The sequence below is a fragment of the Pelodiscus sinensis genome, chromosome 6 (genome assembly GCF_049634645.1).
Source record: "Pelodiscus sinensis isolate JC-2024 chromosome 6, ASM4963464v1, whole genome shotgun sequence".
Lineage (NCBI taxonomy): Eukaryota > Metazoa > Chordata > Testudines > Trionychidae > Pelodiscus > Pelodiscus sinensis.
The window spans coordinates 3,986,651-4,001,474 of record NC_134716.1 but is presented as its reverse complement, the minus strand read 5'-3'; the positions used below and the strand labels follow the sequence as shown (position 1 = coordinate 4,001,474).

Here is a 14,824-nt window from a genome sequence, read left to right as displayed (position 1 = left end):
TACGTGCTCAGGAAAAATACCTCTTTTTAAGCCTGCAAATAAATAACAAGTTTTATTCATTGTATAGCCATTGTAGTGAAGAAGTGGGGGCAGTTAAGTGTTGAGTACAAGTGGCTAATTTTTTATGACAGGTTTGCAAGGGTGCGTTTTAATGTGGCGGCTTGCTCAGGAGCGGAACTATATAAATTTCACAGAGGCAGGTGCTTGAAATAGAAACTAGAATATAACAGCTTGCAAGTGACTTTTGCTTTGGTAAATAGACAAGTGTAGGCTTTGTTTGGAATAGGCATTTTCTCACTCCAGTTTCCCATTGTTGCTAATGTAGGTTCATTTCCAGCTGTGGAAGGGAGTAACTGCAGACAAGACACACTTAAATACCGTTTTGTGTAAATTTGCCGTGACCAGGGTAACCTTGTAGAACTTACAATTTAGAGATGGAGTTGAGGGGACAAGTTAGGATGGGAAGTGGCATACTTACTTTGTGCCTATTAGGGATGTAAAATCCCGTTTAAATTGTTAACCAATTAAAGGGGTGGTCCAGCGCCCACTGGCTAACAGTTAACCGGAACCAGTAAGCGTGACCAGTTAACCAGTAAGCTTACCAGTTAACCTTTTGCATCCCTGGTGCCTGTGTTTTGATGATTTTGATAGCATGACATTATATAATCTATTTATTCTAAGGCTGTCAAGCGATTAAAAAATCGTGATTAATCATGCAATTAAATAATTTAATCACGATTAATTGGGCATGCTGACCCTTGGAAACACTGCGGTGGCATTTCAAAGGCACAGCACTGCGAGAGCCCGGGATCGGCTGAAGTACCCAGCTGACCCTGGCTCCGTGCAGTGGTGCCCCTTGGAAACACCACCCCGGCAGCACCGTGGGAGCCCAGGATCAGCTGGAGTCCCCAGCTGATCCCGAGCTGCGTTGCGCTGCCCCTTTGAAGCCCCACGCTCCTACTGCGCTGCCCCTTTGAAAGGCGTTAATTGTGCTCTGTGTTAATTGCAGGCATTAATGTGCATTAATTGACAGCTCTAATTCATTCCTTCGAGTGTTTAAATTTGATGAACACCTTTATGAAATCAGTGTCTGCTCACGTTTTCAGATATACAACCAAGTGCCTGAGTGAGTCACTTGACGAAATCACTAGTTTAACTGAGTTGCCTGTACCATATTTCAGCTCAAGTGTATCTTGTAATGCTTCTTCATGATTAAAGTCTACCACATTGGGTTTCTTTTCCAGATTTGTACTATGGCGGAGAAGCTTTCTCTGTAGAGCAGCCACAGTCTTTTACTTGTCCTTATTGTGGAAAAATGGGTTATACTGAAACATCTCTACAAGAACACGTTACTTCTGAGCATGCAGAAACATCAACAGAAGTGGTAAGCAGAAATAACATTGCTTATGAATTATGGTGAAAACATGAGAAATTAAAAGCTCTACTATGTCTTTGATTTTACTTGCTTTATGTGTTCATGTAAACTACAAGTGATGGGTGCACACCCACACCAGAACAGGCGTTTCCAAATACTGGGTCATGGCTTGTAAGGGCAAGCCGCTAGCTAGCCGCGGGATGCTTTATTTACCTGCATCTCCACAGGTATTGGTGACCATAGCTCCCGTTGGCCGTGGATCGCTGTTCCCGGACAGTGGGAGTTGCAGAATGTGCTGAAAGAGCTATGTTGCTTCTGCTGTTTATTGGCAAGTAACTAATAACCAAGCATTCATGGTAAAAGATGTTACCGTTCCTGAAAGTTTTTTATGAATGGGAATAATCCCTCTTTACTACATGTAGGAAGGCTTGGATCTGTTCAAAAACAGGTTGCAATCGGTCTTTGATGCCTTATAAATTCTCTGTTCTTGACTTTTGTTGTGATGGTCTGAAACTAATGACTTGTACCTCACCTCGGCTATTTAGGAACTGATGAGTTCCAGATTACTTTTGTCTTAGAAAACTCCACAGCTCTTCATACCTAATTTAGACAAAAATACCTACCAGATATATTCTGCAACACAGTTTTTGAGCTAGGTTAAGTTCTCCTTGCAATCAAATAATTCATGTATGGATGCTTGTCATGCTTCAGAATGTTGTGCCTGTAGAGCAACATTGAGCAAATGTATTTGTTGCTCAGTTTTATCTTTATTTGCTGTTGGTTGATATAAAAATGTAAAAGCTTGAAATGGATTACATCAGACCTGCTGTGGGATAGGGAAATGACTCGCATCATGTCAAATGCTCTCCCCTCTCCTAACCCCTTTGAAATGTGAATGAAGAACTAAAATAAAATAGAAGCTTTGGGGGGTAGCCGAGGTAGTTTGGTACAGGAAAAAAACAACAAATGGTCTGGTAGCACTTTATAGACTAAGAAAATGAAAGCGCATGATACCATCTACATGTTTTGTTAGTCTATAAAGTACTACCAAACCATTTGTTGTTGTTTTTTTAAATAAAATAAAGAGGGTAACATAGTTGGCCTTTGGATCTGAGAGTTAAGAGAACGAGAGTGTTCATTCATCTCTATTTAGACGCAGATATGGTATCAAGTGCAGGTGCACTTCCTTCTTTCTACTACTTCCCCCCAGGGGGTCTCTTTTAGGTAAATTCAGGTTAACTTTCATTGCTATGTTGGATAAAGCGATTGCAATAAAATCCCTAAATGTAGATGCTTTTTTGTCATTGGTGTGGTAATGTAGTTCTGATTCATGCCACTTGATGTCAGTGAAACTTTGCAGATATAGACTCTCGTGTGACTGAGTTTCCCCAACTTGCACATTTTGGTCTGCAGCTACGTTTGCAAATGTCTCTTATTTTCACTTGGGAGCCGAAGTTCATACTGTTGAGCACCTGCCTCTCTGCTCCCCCAAAAATGGAACCCTTCTTTGTTAGTCACAGATCAGCCTCCTGTAGTTTTATACCCCTGTCTTTGATCCTAGCTTTGGTGAAGGGCATTTTCATCCGTATACTTTATTCATCTCATCGGGGCACGTTCACATGCTGTTTTAGTAGAAAGCTGCATTTATCATAGCTTATAAAGTCTCCTAATCGTAGCTCTGTGTAAAACTGTTTCAGTGTTGTAGTATTGCAGCAGCTGAGCAAAGACTGAGGACAGTTAATTCAGATTTACAATTGCTTTATGAGCCTATGTTTTGAAACAGCTGTACTTGCTTAGATACTGGCATTCAGCAAATACTTACGATAGTGATGGGTAATGAAAACATGCGTATCCACATAGAGCATTTTCACTTCCAGCCAGATTTGCAAGGCTAACTGGATCGTTTTTGCCTTTGTGCGGTCGTTCTTATTTTAGACAGCAAGTTAAAGAACTCAGTTCCGTAGAATAAATCAGATCCTGTTCAAATAGATGCCATGTTATGTGAGTGAGGCTAGAACTAAAGGTTTTGCATTTCCTTATCATGTGTAGTGTTGGCATAATTGGAAACTTCCAGCTGAGAGGGTGACACATACCCGGTTCCCTTGTGCATGTGTACTGTTGTAGTAATTGCTGGTGCTACCCCTGGATATTTAAACTTGGTCGTGAGTCTGATTGGAAAAACAAGGATTCTGTTTCATGAATCAGAGAATCCTAGAACACTAGAACTGGAAGGGACCTCGAGAGGTCATCAAGTCCAGTCCCCTGCCCTCACGGCAGGACCAAGCAACATCATTCTAGATCATCCCTGATAGATGTCTGTCTAACCTGCTCTTCAGTATCTCCAGAGATGGAGATTCCACATCCTCCCTAGGCAATTTATTCCGGTGTTTAACCATCCTGACAGTTAGGAATTCTTTCCTAATGGCCAACCTAAACCTTCCTTGCTGTAATTTAAGCCCATTGCTGCTTGTCCTATCCTCAGAGGCCAAGATGAACAAGTTTTCTCCTTCCTCTCTGTGACATCCTTTTAGCTACCTGAAAGCCACTCTCATGTCCCCTCTCAGTCTTCTCTTTTCCAAACTAAACAAGCCCAATTTCTTCAGCCTTGCCTCATAGCCCATGTTTTCTAGAACAGTGTTTCTTAAACTTTTTGAGACTGCAGAACACCAAACAATAATAATTTTTTATATGGAACACCTAGGAAAATTTTCTTTAAAAAAAAAATTGTTGTAAGACGAACAAAGAAGTAACACAAACAAAGAGGTGGTCACGGCACACCTGTAAGTTGTTCACGGAACACCAGTGTTCCACGAAATGTAGTTTAAGAAACACTGTTCTAGACTTTTCATAATTTTTGTTGCTCCTCTTGGGACCTTTTCCAATTTCTCCACATCTTTCTTGAAATGTGGTGCCCAGAACTGGACACAATACTCGTGTTAAGGCCTAATCAGCGTAGAGTAGAGCGGAAGAATGACTTATGTCTTGCTCACAACGCTCCTGTTAATGCATCCCAGAATCATTTTTGCTTTTTTTTTTTTTTTAATAAACAGTGTCACACTGTTGACTCATATTTAGCTTGTCGAAAATGTTGAAGGTGTCAGATTTTTTTTCATTCCAGTGTGGAACAAAACCAACGCTTTCCTTTCCCCTGTAAAACATGAAACCCTTCTTCATCTCTCAGCTAGAATAGCCAGTAGCCAGAGTGATCCCTCACATGGTATGGGAGGGACGTAGGTTCAAGTCGTCTTTTTCTGCCTGATTCAGATCAGGAGCATGAACCTGATCCTATACCTCAGGTGGGTGCCTGAAGCCATACCTCTGGTACAGTAGAAACTCAGAGTTATGAACACCTCTTTATTTTAATAGTTTACATTTAACACGCTACTCTAGCTTGGGGGGGGGGGGGAGAGGAACAGCTGCTGCCGGTTGTACACTCTTGACCAGTCAACTGCACATCTCACTTGGAACTGATCCACCTTTGGGATCTGTGTAACCAGAAGGCTGAGAGAGCACAGCCTAGGTGACTGCGGAGCTGCTCCTGGAGCAGGGGGAGGCTGCTGTGGAGTACGAGGAGATATTCATGGTACAATCACCCCTGCAGTGCATCGTGGGGGAGAGGGGTAGAGAACAGTGGCTGAGCCAGACCCTCTCCCTAAGACAGCTCTGGACCCACCCTATACAAATACTGTGGGAGTACTGTTAGAGGTCCCTCACCTCTGGCCATCTAGTGTGAAGGATACTTTCCCTCGCCCATAAACACTGTTGGAGTGTACGAGGCCCCCTTGGGGGCTGTCAGTGTTGTTATGGGAGGCACTGTGTGCAGATGCTACCCACTGGTGATGTGTTACAAATACTCCCTTTTGGAGTAGTTCTCCTCTGTCTTCAGTAGAGAGAGAGTACCTCTGGCCTTCAAGAGCATCGAATGAACATGCTGAGGTCACCGCATTGGTGCATGTGAGCTGTTAGCAACATGTGTAAACTAAAGCACTCTAGCTGCATAGGAAATAGCATATGAAAACAAGTTGTAAAACTAGAGTGTTATAAATTGATTGGAAAATAAATGTCACTGGGCTTTGAGGTTGTTACTAAAAATGTAACTGGGGGGAACCAGTTTAAAAAATAATATTGTGAAGCTAATAATGCTCCTTGGAGGCTTTACTACTTTTTACCTGTGACTACATCTATGCAGCTTCAGAATTTGATTATTAAAACTTAGTGATTTATTATTGAGAGATCTGCCTAGAATGATGAACGCACATTGCTGTTCTGTGAAGTTGTTAAACTTGTTTTTCTGACTTTGCCATTTCAGATTTGTCCAATATGTGCAGCGTTACCTGGAGGAGATCCTAATCATGTCACAGATGACTTTGCAGCACATCTTACACTAGAACACAGAGCTCCTAGAGATTTAATATCCTTTCCCAAACCAAGTCAAAAGGCTGGATTGCATTGCATATAATTGTAACTGCTTATTTTGATTTTTTTGCAAGCAGGTTGTAGAATTTTAATTCCTCTACCTCTTAGAACTGCCACTTAGTTCAGTTGTGTTGGAAAACCTGCATATGAGAGGGGTACTGTAGAACCAAATGTACTATTAATAACAGTAACCTATAATAGATTTTTGCAAAAACAGCAAATAGATGCAATTAAAGTTACCTGCCGACAGTATTTGTCTAAAGCAGTGGTTTTCAACCCTAAACGTTTTCAAATGGAGGTGCAGACATCTTTGAAACTAGATAATCTGTAGACTGCCGGGGGTCTGCCGACCACAGGTTGAAAACCACTGATCTAAATCAGTAATATAAATGCAAGAGTCTTGCAGTGAGCCCAGCAGCCTCTATCCCCAGGCTCTTTGCTCTCCACTCCCTGCCACCACAAGGAAATGTCTTGAATCGACATTTGGTACTCCGTATCAAAGAACATCTAGAAAACTTCTTCATGATCATGCAAATAAGGCCTCTTAGCTAGGATTCTCTGCAGACAAAGAGGACTTGACAGTGAATATGAGATTAATAAGGAAGCTTGGTTCAAATAACTATAGGAGTCTTGAATTCCATGTACTATAGCACTACAGACCCTAGTGGCATAAACTTAAAAAACAACAAATGGGCTGGTAGCACTTAATAGACTAATAAAACATGTAGAGGGTATCGTGAGCTTTCGTGGGCACAGCCCACTTCTTCAGATGGCCAGACTTTTGAGTTTAGGATGTGCAGATCCAGTTTAGGAGAGAAGGGGAGCAGGGATTTGAGGCGGGGAGGGGGAAGAAAGGGGGCAGGAAACAAGGAGCAGAGGGTATGAAAATATCAAAGGGAAAAATAAGTAGGCAGAACTGATAATCTATAAGCACCTGAAGACTGGCTAGTTAAAAAGAAGCAGATAAGGATCAAAGGATAGTAATTAGATAGGAAGGGTGCTAACGCAAGAATCTGTACAGATTATCAACTCTACATAGTTGAGATTGAGTTGTTTTATACTTAACAAAGAATCCCTGTATGGAGGATGCAGCGTGCCATCCTCCCAGCCCATTCTACTGGTAAAGCGCTCGTCTTTAATACAGTAACAAACAATTTGGTGTTTTCTTAACTGTTGGCTTACGATGAGTCCAGCGGTGTTCGGCATGTGCGTCGAATGTTTCACCCAGGCCGGGGATTGGGAGGCCCTCGCGCACGTAGATCAAACATGCACTTTACTAGCAGTTCCACTGGTGGGCTTTCATCTTCACAGAGTTCGTATTCTTCAAGCAATAGGGAAGCCATGGATCCTATAGCTGGTAAGAGTCACGACTACTTATTTTCCCCTCCACCCTTAGGTGCAAAATCCAAAGTAATGGTTGCTCTGCTTGTCCGTATTTGGAGTGTCTTTGTGTAGGTGTGTTCTCCCCTTCACTCTAAACTCTTTGAAATTCCAGGGGTTTCTGGTCTAGTCTCCTCAGACACACAACACAGCCTGAATGCATTGGTTTATATTTTAAAAATGAACAGTTTTTCCAGAATCCATTATCTACCTCAGTGCTTCTCATTTGTATTTGCCAGTTCTATAGAACTGCTTTTGGGGAAGATTTGGTATCTGAATCTTTTCTCCACACACACAACTATATACTTCAGAGTTAATCAAGATGAAATAAGCTGTATTTTGACGATATTGATAAACATTACGAAATGCCTTCTGTTTGTGTTCAGAGTGCAGAGTGAATGGCAGACGTGCTAATTTTAAATTAAACTCTACAAGATTACTAAGCCCTCACACACATTTTCTGTTGTAAAAATTTGGACCAGCTTCTGGTCAAATCTCTGTATAACTGTAGTCTGCCAGCCATACTGGGGTTACAGTCTGGGTATTGTTACAGGGTGACCCAAACACACTCCCAGCCTTAGATTTTCCCCCAAGAAATGTATGTTCTGTACTGCCCAGCCCTCTCCTGGACGAGACAGTAAAGAAAGATGGAAGAAAACTGACCTGTAAGAAAGGGTAGTAGAATATACTTCAAAAAGTCCAACACCCAAAATCCAAAATTTCTTCTTCTCCTTTCCCCAAACAAAATGCAACAAATTAACAGTTCCCGCAAGCTTTTTGAATGCAGATAGGTTCTAGCTCAATATGCAGGCAGCATTTTTTTACTGTTTATTTTTGAAAATACCTTTTTGTGCAGACAAAACTCACCACAGTTCTCACCCTGATCCCCCTAAAATGGAACAATTCCATATTGGCCCCATCCAAAGCCTAGGCAGGCCTTTACTACCCTTGTAGGAGTAGGGATTTTTATTAGGCCAGGTATGAGAAGTCATAGTAATGCCTTTCGGGCAAATGGTAAGTATATTATTTATCCTAATTCAGGGGAAATGTACTGTCTATCTTGTTACTCCAGCAGAACTCGCACAGTGTGCAGTATGGTAAAAATCTGTGGTCTGAATTTTAATATTCCCCATAAATAACTGACACAAGTGTCATTTTTCTTTTCTACAGCACCGCTTTCCTCCTGTATAGCATGAAAATTGTGGGGGGGACGGGGAGGGGCACACCTATGAACTTAAGCCAAAATTGAAATGGTTGCTGAGGCAACTGCCATTTTGTCTGGAAGATAACACGTTAGGGAATTGGCAGATGAAGATGTAGTCAGTTCATAATCCCTAGGGAAGGGCCTTTCTTTCATTGATCAACTGATTTCAGACCTCGAATTCTTCACCACAGGAAAGAGGTGAATATTGTAAGTGATGCTGTGAGCTTGGGGACTGGAACGTGTCTAAGGTGTTTTGCAGTGTGCACCCATATGGCAGTCTGTGCCAGAAGTAACGTTGAGGTATTTTAGAAATAAAAGATGGGGAGATTGATACCCAGCCGTACTTAGACTCTCATTTGTTAGTATTAATGCAAGCAAATGTCACACTGGTGCTTCTCTCCTCTTTGGCAGAGCTTTTGTCTCAGTTATCAGGCGTGAGGCGTTCTGCAGGAGGACAGCTCAATTCCTCTGGCCCTTCCGCTTCTCAGTTACAGCAGTTGCAGATGCAGCTGCAGTTAGAACGACAACATGCACAGGCAGCACGGCAACAACTGGAGACGGCACGCAACGCAACCAGACGCACCAATACGAGCAGCGTCGCCACCACTATTACACAATCTACAGCAACAACCAACACATCTAACACAGAGAATAGTCAACAGGCTTCCCAGAACTCCCAGTTTCTTCTTACAAGGTAACTCATTCTAGAAACATACTCGCGTTACTTTTCCTATATTCACTATCCCTTTTCTTGACCCTGTTTGATAAGGTGCTTAAGCACATATACGACTTTAAGCCCATAAGTTGTCGCATTAAATTCAGTAGGACTACTCCAGGCTTAAAGTTGAGCACGTGCCTAAGCACCATGCCAAGTGAGGTTATTTAATTGCAGTTTAATATCCCAAATCCCCTCAATCTCCAATGCCCAAATAGCTTGTTTTGCCAATGGGTGGTAATGCAAAATGCATATGCTAGCACTCAGCAGACATGTAAGTGATACTCGAAGTTGTGGCAAAATGATTCCGCGCTTTGGTGGTGAAAGTAATGGACGATCATCAGTAGGGAATTATTTATATTTGTTCTAGTAAGCATGAAAATGCTTGGTCTGAATGTGGTGTTTTTCATCTAGCCTGTAAAACAGCACTGCATGGTACACTATCAGTTTCACCCAAAAAGTTAGAATGAGATATCATTTATATATCTGCTATAAGAGCAATTATTCAGTTCAGTTTGTTATTGCTATGAGCTGTTTTCCATGAGCTGTTTTCCATGGCAGTGAGGTACGTACTTACTCAGCGAAGATGCTGGTTGCAGAAGAGCAATCCACAATGAATAGTTTTAACTGTTGTGTTGCTGCATCTGTATTGTCAGGTGTAAAGATGAGAGTAATCTGAAAAGCAAACTTAGGCGCGAATGTCAAACAGATATTACTTGCAGTGAGCAAGTGTCTAGTCAGGTCCATGCGGGGTGTAGGTGAGAGGTTCTCTTTCATGTAACCTTGTTGCTTTTCTCCCACACAGCAGTGGAGTAGCTAAAGGTTTGTATAGTCATAAGATTTACAGTCATTTCTACCACTTACAGGTTCATGGTCTGCTGATTTTGTAGAGGAATTGATGCTTACAACATAGCTGTGGAATTTTTGGGTGGATCACTGCTGTGTAAACACAAACAAAGTTTTTGCTTCATCTCTTCTTTTTATACACCAAGTGTCTGTCCACTCATGGAATCCATTTTAACACTGCTTCTGTGGTTCTCTAGCATCAGTTTGAGAGGCGTAAAGGGTTGTTACTGTATAGATAATTTCCTGTTGATTATGCTTGTTTACATTACTCTTCCAGTAAATGTAAGAGCATTTCCAGTTATATCAGCCTATGAGTTTGAGCTGTAATGGAGAGGAGGAGAACCTGGAAGTTAACATTTAAATGCTGTTTTACAGGAAATGAATGTTTTAATCCTAAACTGGAGGTTGAATAGAGGGTGTCTTTATGTATATTAGATATTCTGTTGCACAGGGGTGGCAGGTGAAGGCACCCGAAGCCCTGCCCTTTCTCCAAGAACATGCCCCTTCACAACCTTTCCTCCCACCCCTCAGCCAAGCCCTGCCCAACCCCAGCTGAGGGCCGGGGCTGTTGTGTGGCACGGCCCCCAACCTTCTCCGGCTGCTGGGGAACTAGGCTGCCATGCGGCACGGCTCCAGCCCCTCCTGGGCAGCAGAGGCAATTTTGAGACTGCAATGCCTTCTCTTGCCTACATTACCAGCTGCTCCCATGCAGTTACATTATAAGTGGCAATAGAAGAAAACTTGAGTAAACAAAGATGCCATTAATAAACATGACTGCTGTAGAAAAGATTATTAAGCTACGGGGTGGCTTTCTAAAAGGGCTTATCATCTTGGTGTGGTTCCATCTCTTTTGGGATGCCTGAGACATTGTAATATACAGGCCTTCTGGTTTTAAAAGTCCTATTCCTTTCCTCCTCCCTCCCCCCCTCCCCAAAATCATCTGTTGGCTTCCAAATTGATGCATTCTCCTCTACAGCATTTTATCTGCTTCTGGGTGTTGGAAAACTGAGATAGAAACTTGAAGGTTATATCAAATAATGTATTGCTGTCATGCTGAGTTTTACCTAAGTTACCAAAAATGAGACCTCCAGAGAACAAATGTATGTGACATATATTAAAATTTTCTACAACTAATCAGAGGGCCGGTGTTTACAGACTTTGCAGTTACAGACTTTCAGCGGAGAGGGTAGAACCGATTATTTTATGCTTAGTGGTGCAAGTTGTCATGGCGTTTGCATTCAGAATTTCATGTCTCCCTTTTATCAATCCAATCTGTGCAGAATGTTGTGCCTTGAAACAGCAGGGTTTTGGAATGTCTATTTTAGTTGGATTGGGTATGTCCATCATAGTCAATCTGTCCGCCTCAAAAGCAGGATAGCAACACACAAAGGCCATGTCTGCACTAGGCAGAAGATCGAAGCGGCTGTGGTCGATCTTCCAGAGTTCAATTTAGTAGGCCTAGTGAAGATTCGCTAAATCAACTCAGAGGGCGCTCCTGTTGGCACCAGTACTCCTGCTCCTCATGAGTAACGGAAGCCGACGGAAGCATTTGCTCCCATCGACCTCCCGCTGTGAGGGCGGCACAGAAACGCAACTTAAGATATGTCGACTCCAGCTACATAATTAACTGAGTATATTAAGTCATCCTTCTGCTGTAGCGTAGACCAGACCAAACTGGTTCCCTTGAACGCCTTCCAGTATTTGTCAGCCCAGCAGATAAGAGCACGCTTGCTGGGTGACGTCTTCAGCCCGGTGGGCTTTTATCAACTCCCTGTCTTGTGTCTCCCTTCGCTGTTGTGCAGGTTGAATGACCCTAAGATGTCCGAAGCAGAGCGCCAGTCAATGGAAAGTGAACGGGCAGACCGTAGCCTATTTGTTCAAGAGCTTCTACTGTCCACTTTGATGCGGGAAGAAAGTTCCTCCTCAGATGAGGATGAGAGGGGGGAGATAGCCGATTTTGGTGCTATGGGCTGTGTAGATATTATGCCTTTAGATGTTGCTTTAGAAAACCTAAATTTAAAAGAGAGTAATAAAGGAAACGAGCCTCCTCCACCTCCTCTTTGATGACATCCCACTTCGCAGACAATGTCCTCTGTGCTGTATTTGCCAATGAAAGTGGACAACTACTATCTTGGGTTTGTTTTGGTGATTGTAATTTCAGGTCTGTCACTCTTGTTACATTGTGTACATTCAAAAGGAAGAGAGAAAAGATATATATGATAATCATTTCCACTTAACTAATTTTTACTTCTAGCAGGTAAATGTAGGTCGCAGTGCGGAGGAGAAAACCTCTGTGTTCTGTACCTTGACATGCAAAAGGCTCTCCTAATACTCCACGTTCAAACTGAAGAGGAAAAAAAAATGAAAAATCTCTAATGAAGCTGCTGTGTGTATTTATGAATATTAATGAATAAAAACTGCTTGGATGGTTTACCTTAACTACTGCATGAGGTTTTTTGCAGCGTGCATGAGTTTTAGTGACCTTGTCATTTAAAAAATTAAATACAAGGAGTAAAACTATAAAAACCCAAAGCTTTTCCCATTATTCAAAGGTTACGTGACAAAAAGGTTTGTGTTCACTAGCAGTTTGTCGCCACGCCGTAGCTTTTGAATAATATGTGACCGAATCACCTATTTCTATGTGCTTCCGGCACATAAAGCAAGCTCTGCAGTGGGATACATTGTTGTTGTTTCCAGGGTTTGGCATTTTGCTATATGTGACTATTATGTTGTCATATTAGTCATCCTGTCCATGTGGAGTTTAGCTTCTCTCCTACACGTCTGTCGGAGATACAGCAGTAAGGTCATTGCTGGTATCTACTGCAAAGGGCTTTTGTGTGCCCCAAAATCAAATCTTGTTCATCTTTGTTTAAAGTTTCCTTTTTGTGGTTGTTAAAATTTTTCAACTGTTAAACATGTTTTATTCAGGTGTAGATGATTCATTTATTCACTGTCTTTAAAAAAAAAAAAAAAAAAAAAGTTAACCTGGATTATGTTGTCTTAGTTTTAAAAGCCTTTCACAGTCTCAATCATATTTTTGAGTTTTATTTATGTATTTGCTTCATAGTTTGCAGAGACTTGTCAGTATCAGGAGAGCTTGAGGATTTGACTTCCCAGACTGTCAATATATTACAACTGAATTCTTAATGCTAACTTTAGCACCTTTTATTTATTATTTCTCTGATTATTTTTCTGGCATAAAAAAGTAAAAAGCCTTTTAATTGAATCATGCCACCTACATGCCTATACTATTAATCCTATATGTAAAAAAATGTACAGTGTTTTTTGTGCATAGACTTTCATAATCGCCCCAATGCAAAGACAGCTGGGGTTTGGTTTTTTTGGAATGTAAAGTTAGACTATAAAGACAAAAGTGCACACAGCTTCTGATAAATTTAAAATAGGCTTATACCATAATCATGTCTCTTTCCAGTTCTCTAACCTCACCTGCTTTCTCTTTCTCTGTATCTTCCATTCCTGCAGCATTACAAGCATTTTAGAATAAAATTACAGACTGGAACACCAGCTGGTGTTCTTAACAGAACTGTGACATGTATACTAATCTAAAACAACAAAAAAACCACCCCACCGTTTGAAGTTTGTTTTGATCTTCTTTTCTTAATCCTCAAATTCCAAGTATTTCCAGACAATTCAGTACAACTTTGTTTTTGTTTAGTCTCTGCAACTGAAAATGTTTTAAGGGAAATTTTACACCAGTCTTCTGGCTATACTAGGAGTTACCCCCAGTAGGGATTTTTTTATTGATTGTTGAGGATTTTCAGAACCAGTTTTCAAGCTGTAGTCTTTTCAAACACATCTTCTGCACATTACAATAAGACACACCGTTCAATAAAGCATTTTCAAGACTGTTGTTCAGTTGATTTTTTTTTGGTGTCGGTGCATTATCCTGACAGTTTGGCTCCAAGATTTCATTTGTGCTGGACTGAGAAATAGCCGCAAACTGTACATACAAAAACATACTTCAAAGCTGTGTAATACTCCACAAGTGCATGTACAAGTGAAATGCAATGTAGGATGTAATTTTGCTCACCTTCACCGATATGCTTCTCTAATCTGTTAAACCAGATGTTCATTTATTAATATCTATATACAACTTTTTTTAAGGACGTTTGTTACATGATTTCCAAACTTCACTTCTATGTACTGTATTACCTGCAAGTGCTGGTAGCCACAAATTTCCATGTTTCATGTGAAAGTCTGAATACCTGCTGGCTTATATTTAACATTAAACTTTGATGAGTTGAACTATACAACATATAGTGTCCCAGCAAACAGTTTCGTAATGAATCTTCAAAGAAATCTTAATGAAAGTGTGTTGGTAAGATACATGAAGAATATCCTATAAGTATTAAATATTTTTCCTAAAATGATGATTGACAGCTTTGCTGGAGGAGGAATCGGTGCCTAAGTTAAGTTACAAAGGTTGCATTTACAGGAAGATGTTCTTCAAATTAAAATGCATCTGACAAAGTGGATCTTTGCCCCCGAAAGCTTATGCTCTAACACTTCAGTTGGTGCCACAGGACTTGCCACCGCTTTTTCAAATTAAAAGCTTTCCTGAGCTTTGTATTCTGAGCTTTCAAAAGTCTCCACTATTGTGCCCTGTGGTGGAATTAAAACATCCCTTGTGTAGGTCAAGTAAATTCCCCCTTCCCTGCATAAAACCCAGTGTTGTGGGGCTTAGGGGGAAGCAGAAAGTGGTAAGTAGTAGGAAGGGGGAGGGGAGGGTTACATGCTGGCAGAATATCTAGCCTTGGTGGTAGCCTGTTCCTGTCTACTCTATTAATGAGTCAGAGCAAGGGCAGAAGTCTGGCTGTGTTGGCTTTTTGCAGAAGGAAGGCTCCAGGCTGGTGTGTATGGAGTTGAG

General features: G+C 41.3%; 1 protein-coding gene across 1 annotated transcript in view; it reads left to right on the top strand.

The window, feature by feature from the left end:
- Positions 1-13,807, top strand: part of KCMF1 (potassium channel modulatory factor 1) — a 47,418-nt gene extending 33,611 nt beyond the window's left edge. The window contains exons 3-7 of the mRNA XM_075931328.1: positions 1,245-1,384; positions 5,685-5,786; positions 6,974-7,148; positions 8,787-9,069; positions 11,739-13,807. Of these exons, the coding sequence (XP_075787443.1) occupies positions 1,245-1,384; positions 5,685-5,786; positions 6,974-7,148; positions 8,787-9,069; positions 11,739-12,000 (962 nt within the window). The 3' untranslated portion in view covers positions 12,001-13,807. The remainder of the gene's footprint in view (positions 1-1,244; positions 1,385-5,684; positions 5,787-6,973; positions 7,149-8,786; positions 9,070-11,738) is intronic.
- Positions 13,808-14,824: the final 1,017 nt, after the last annotated feature.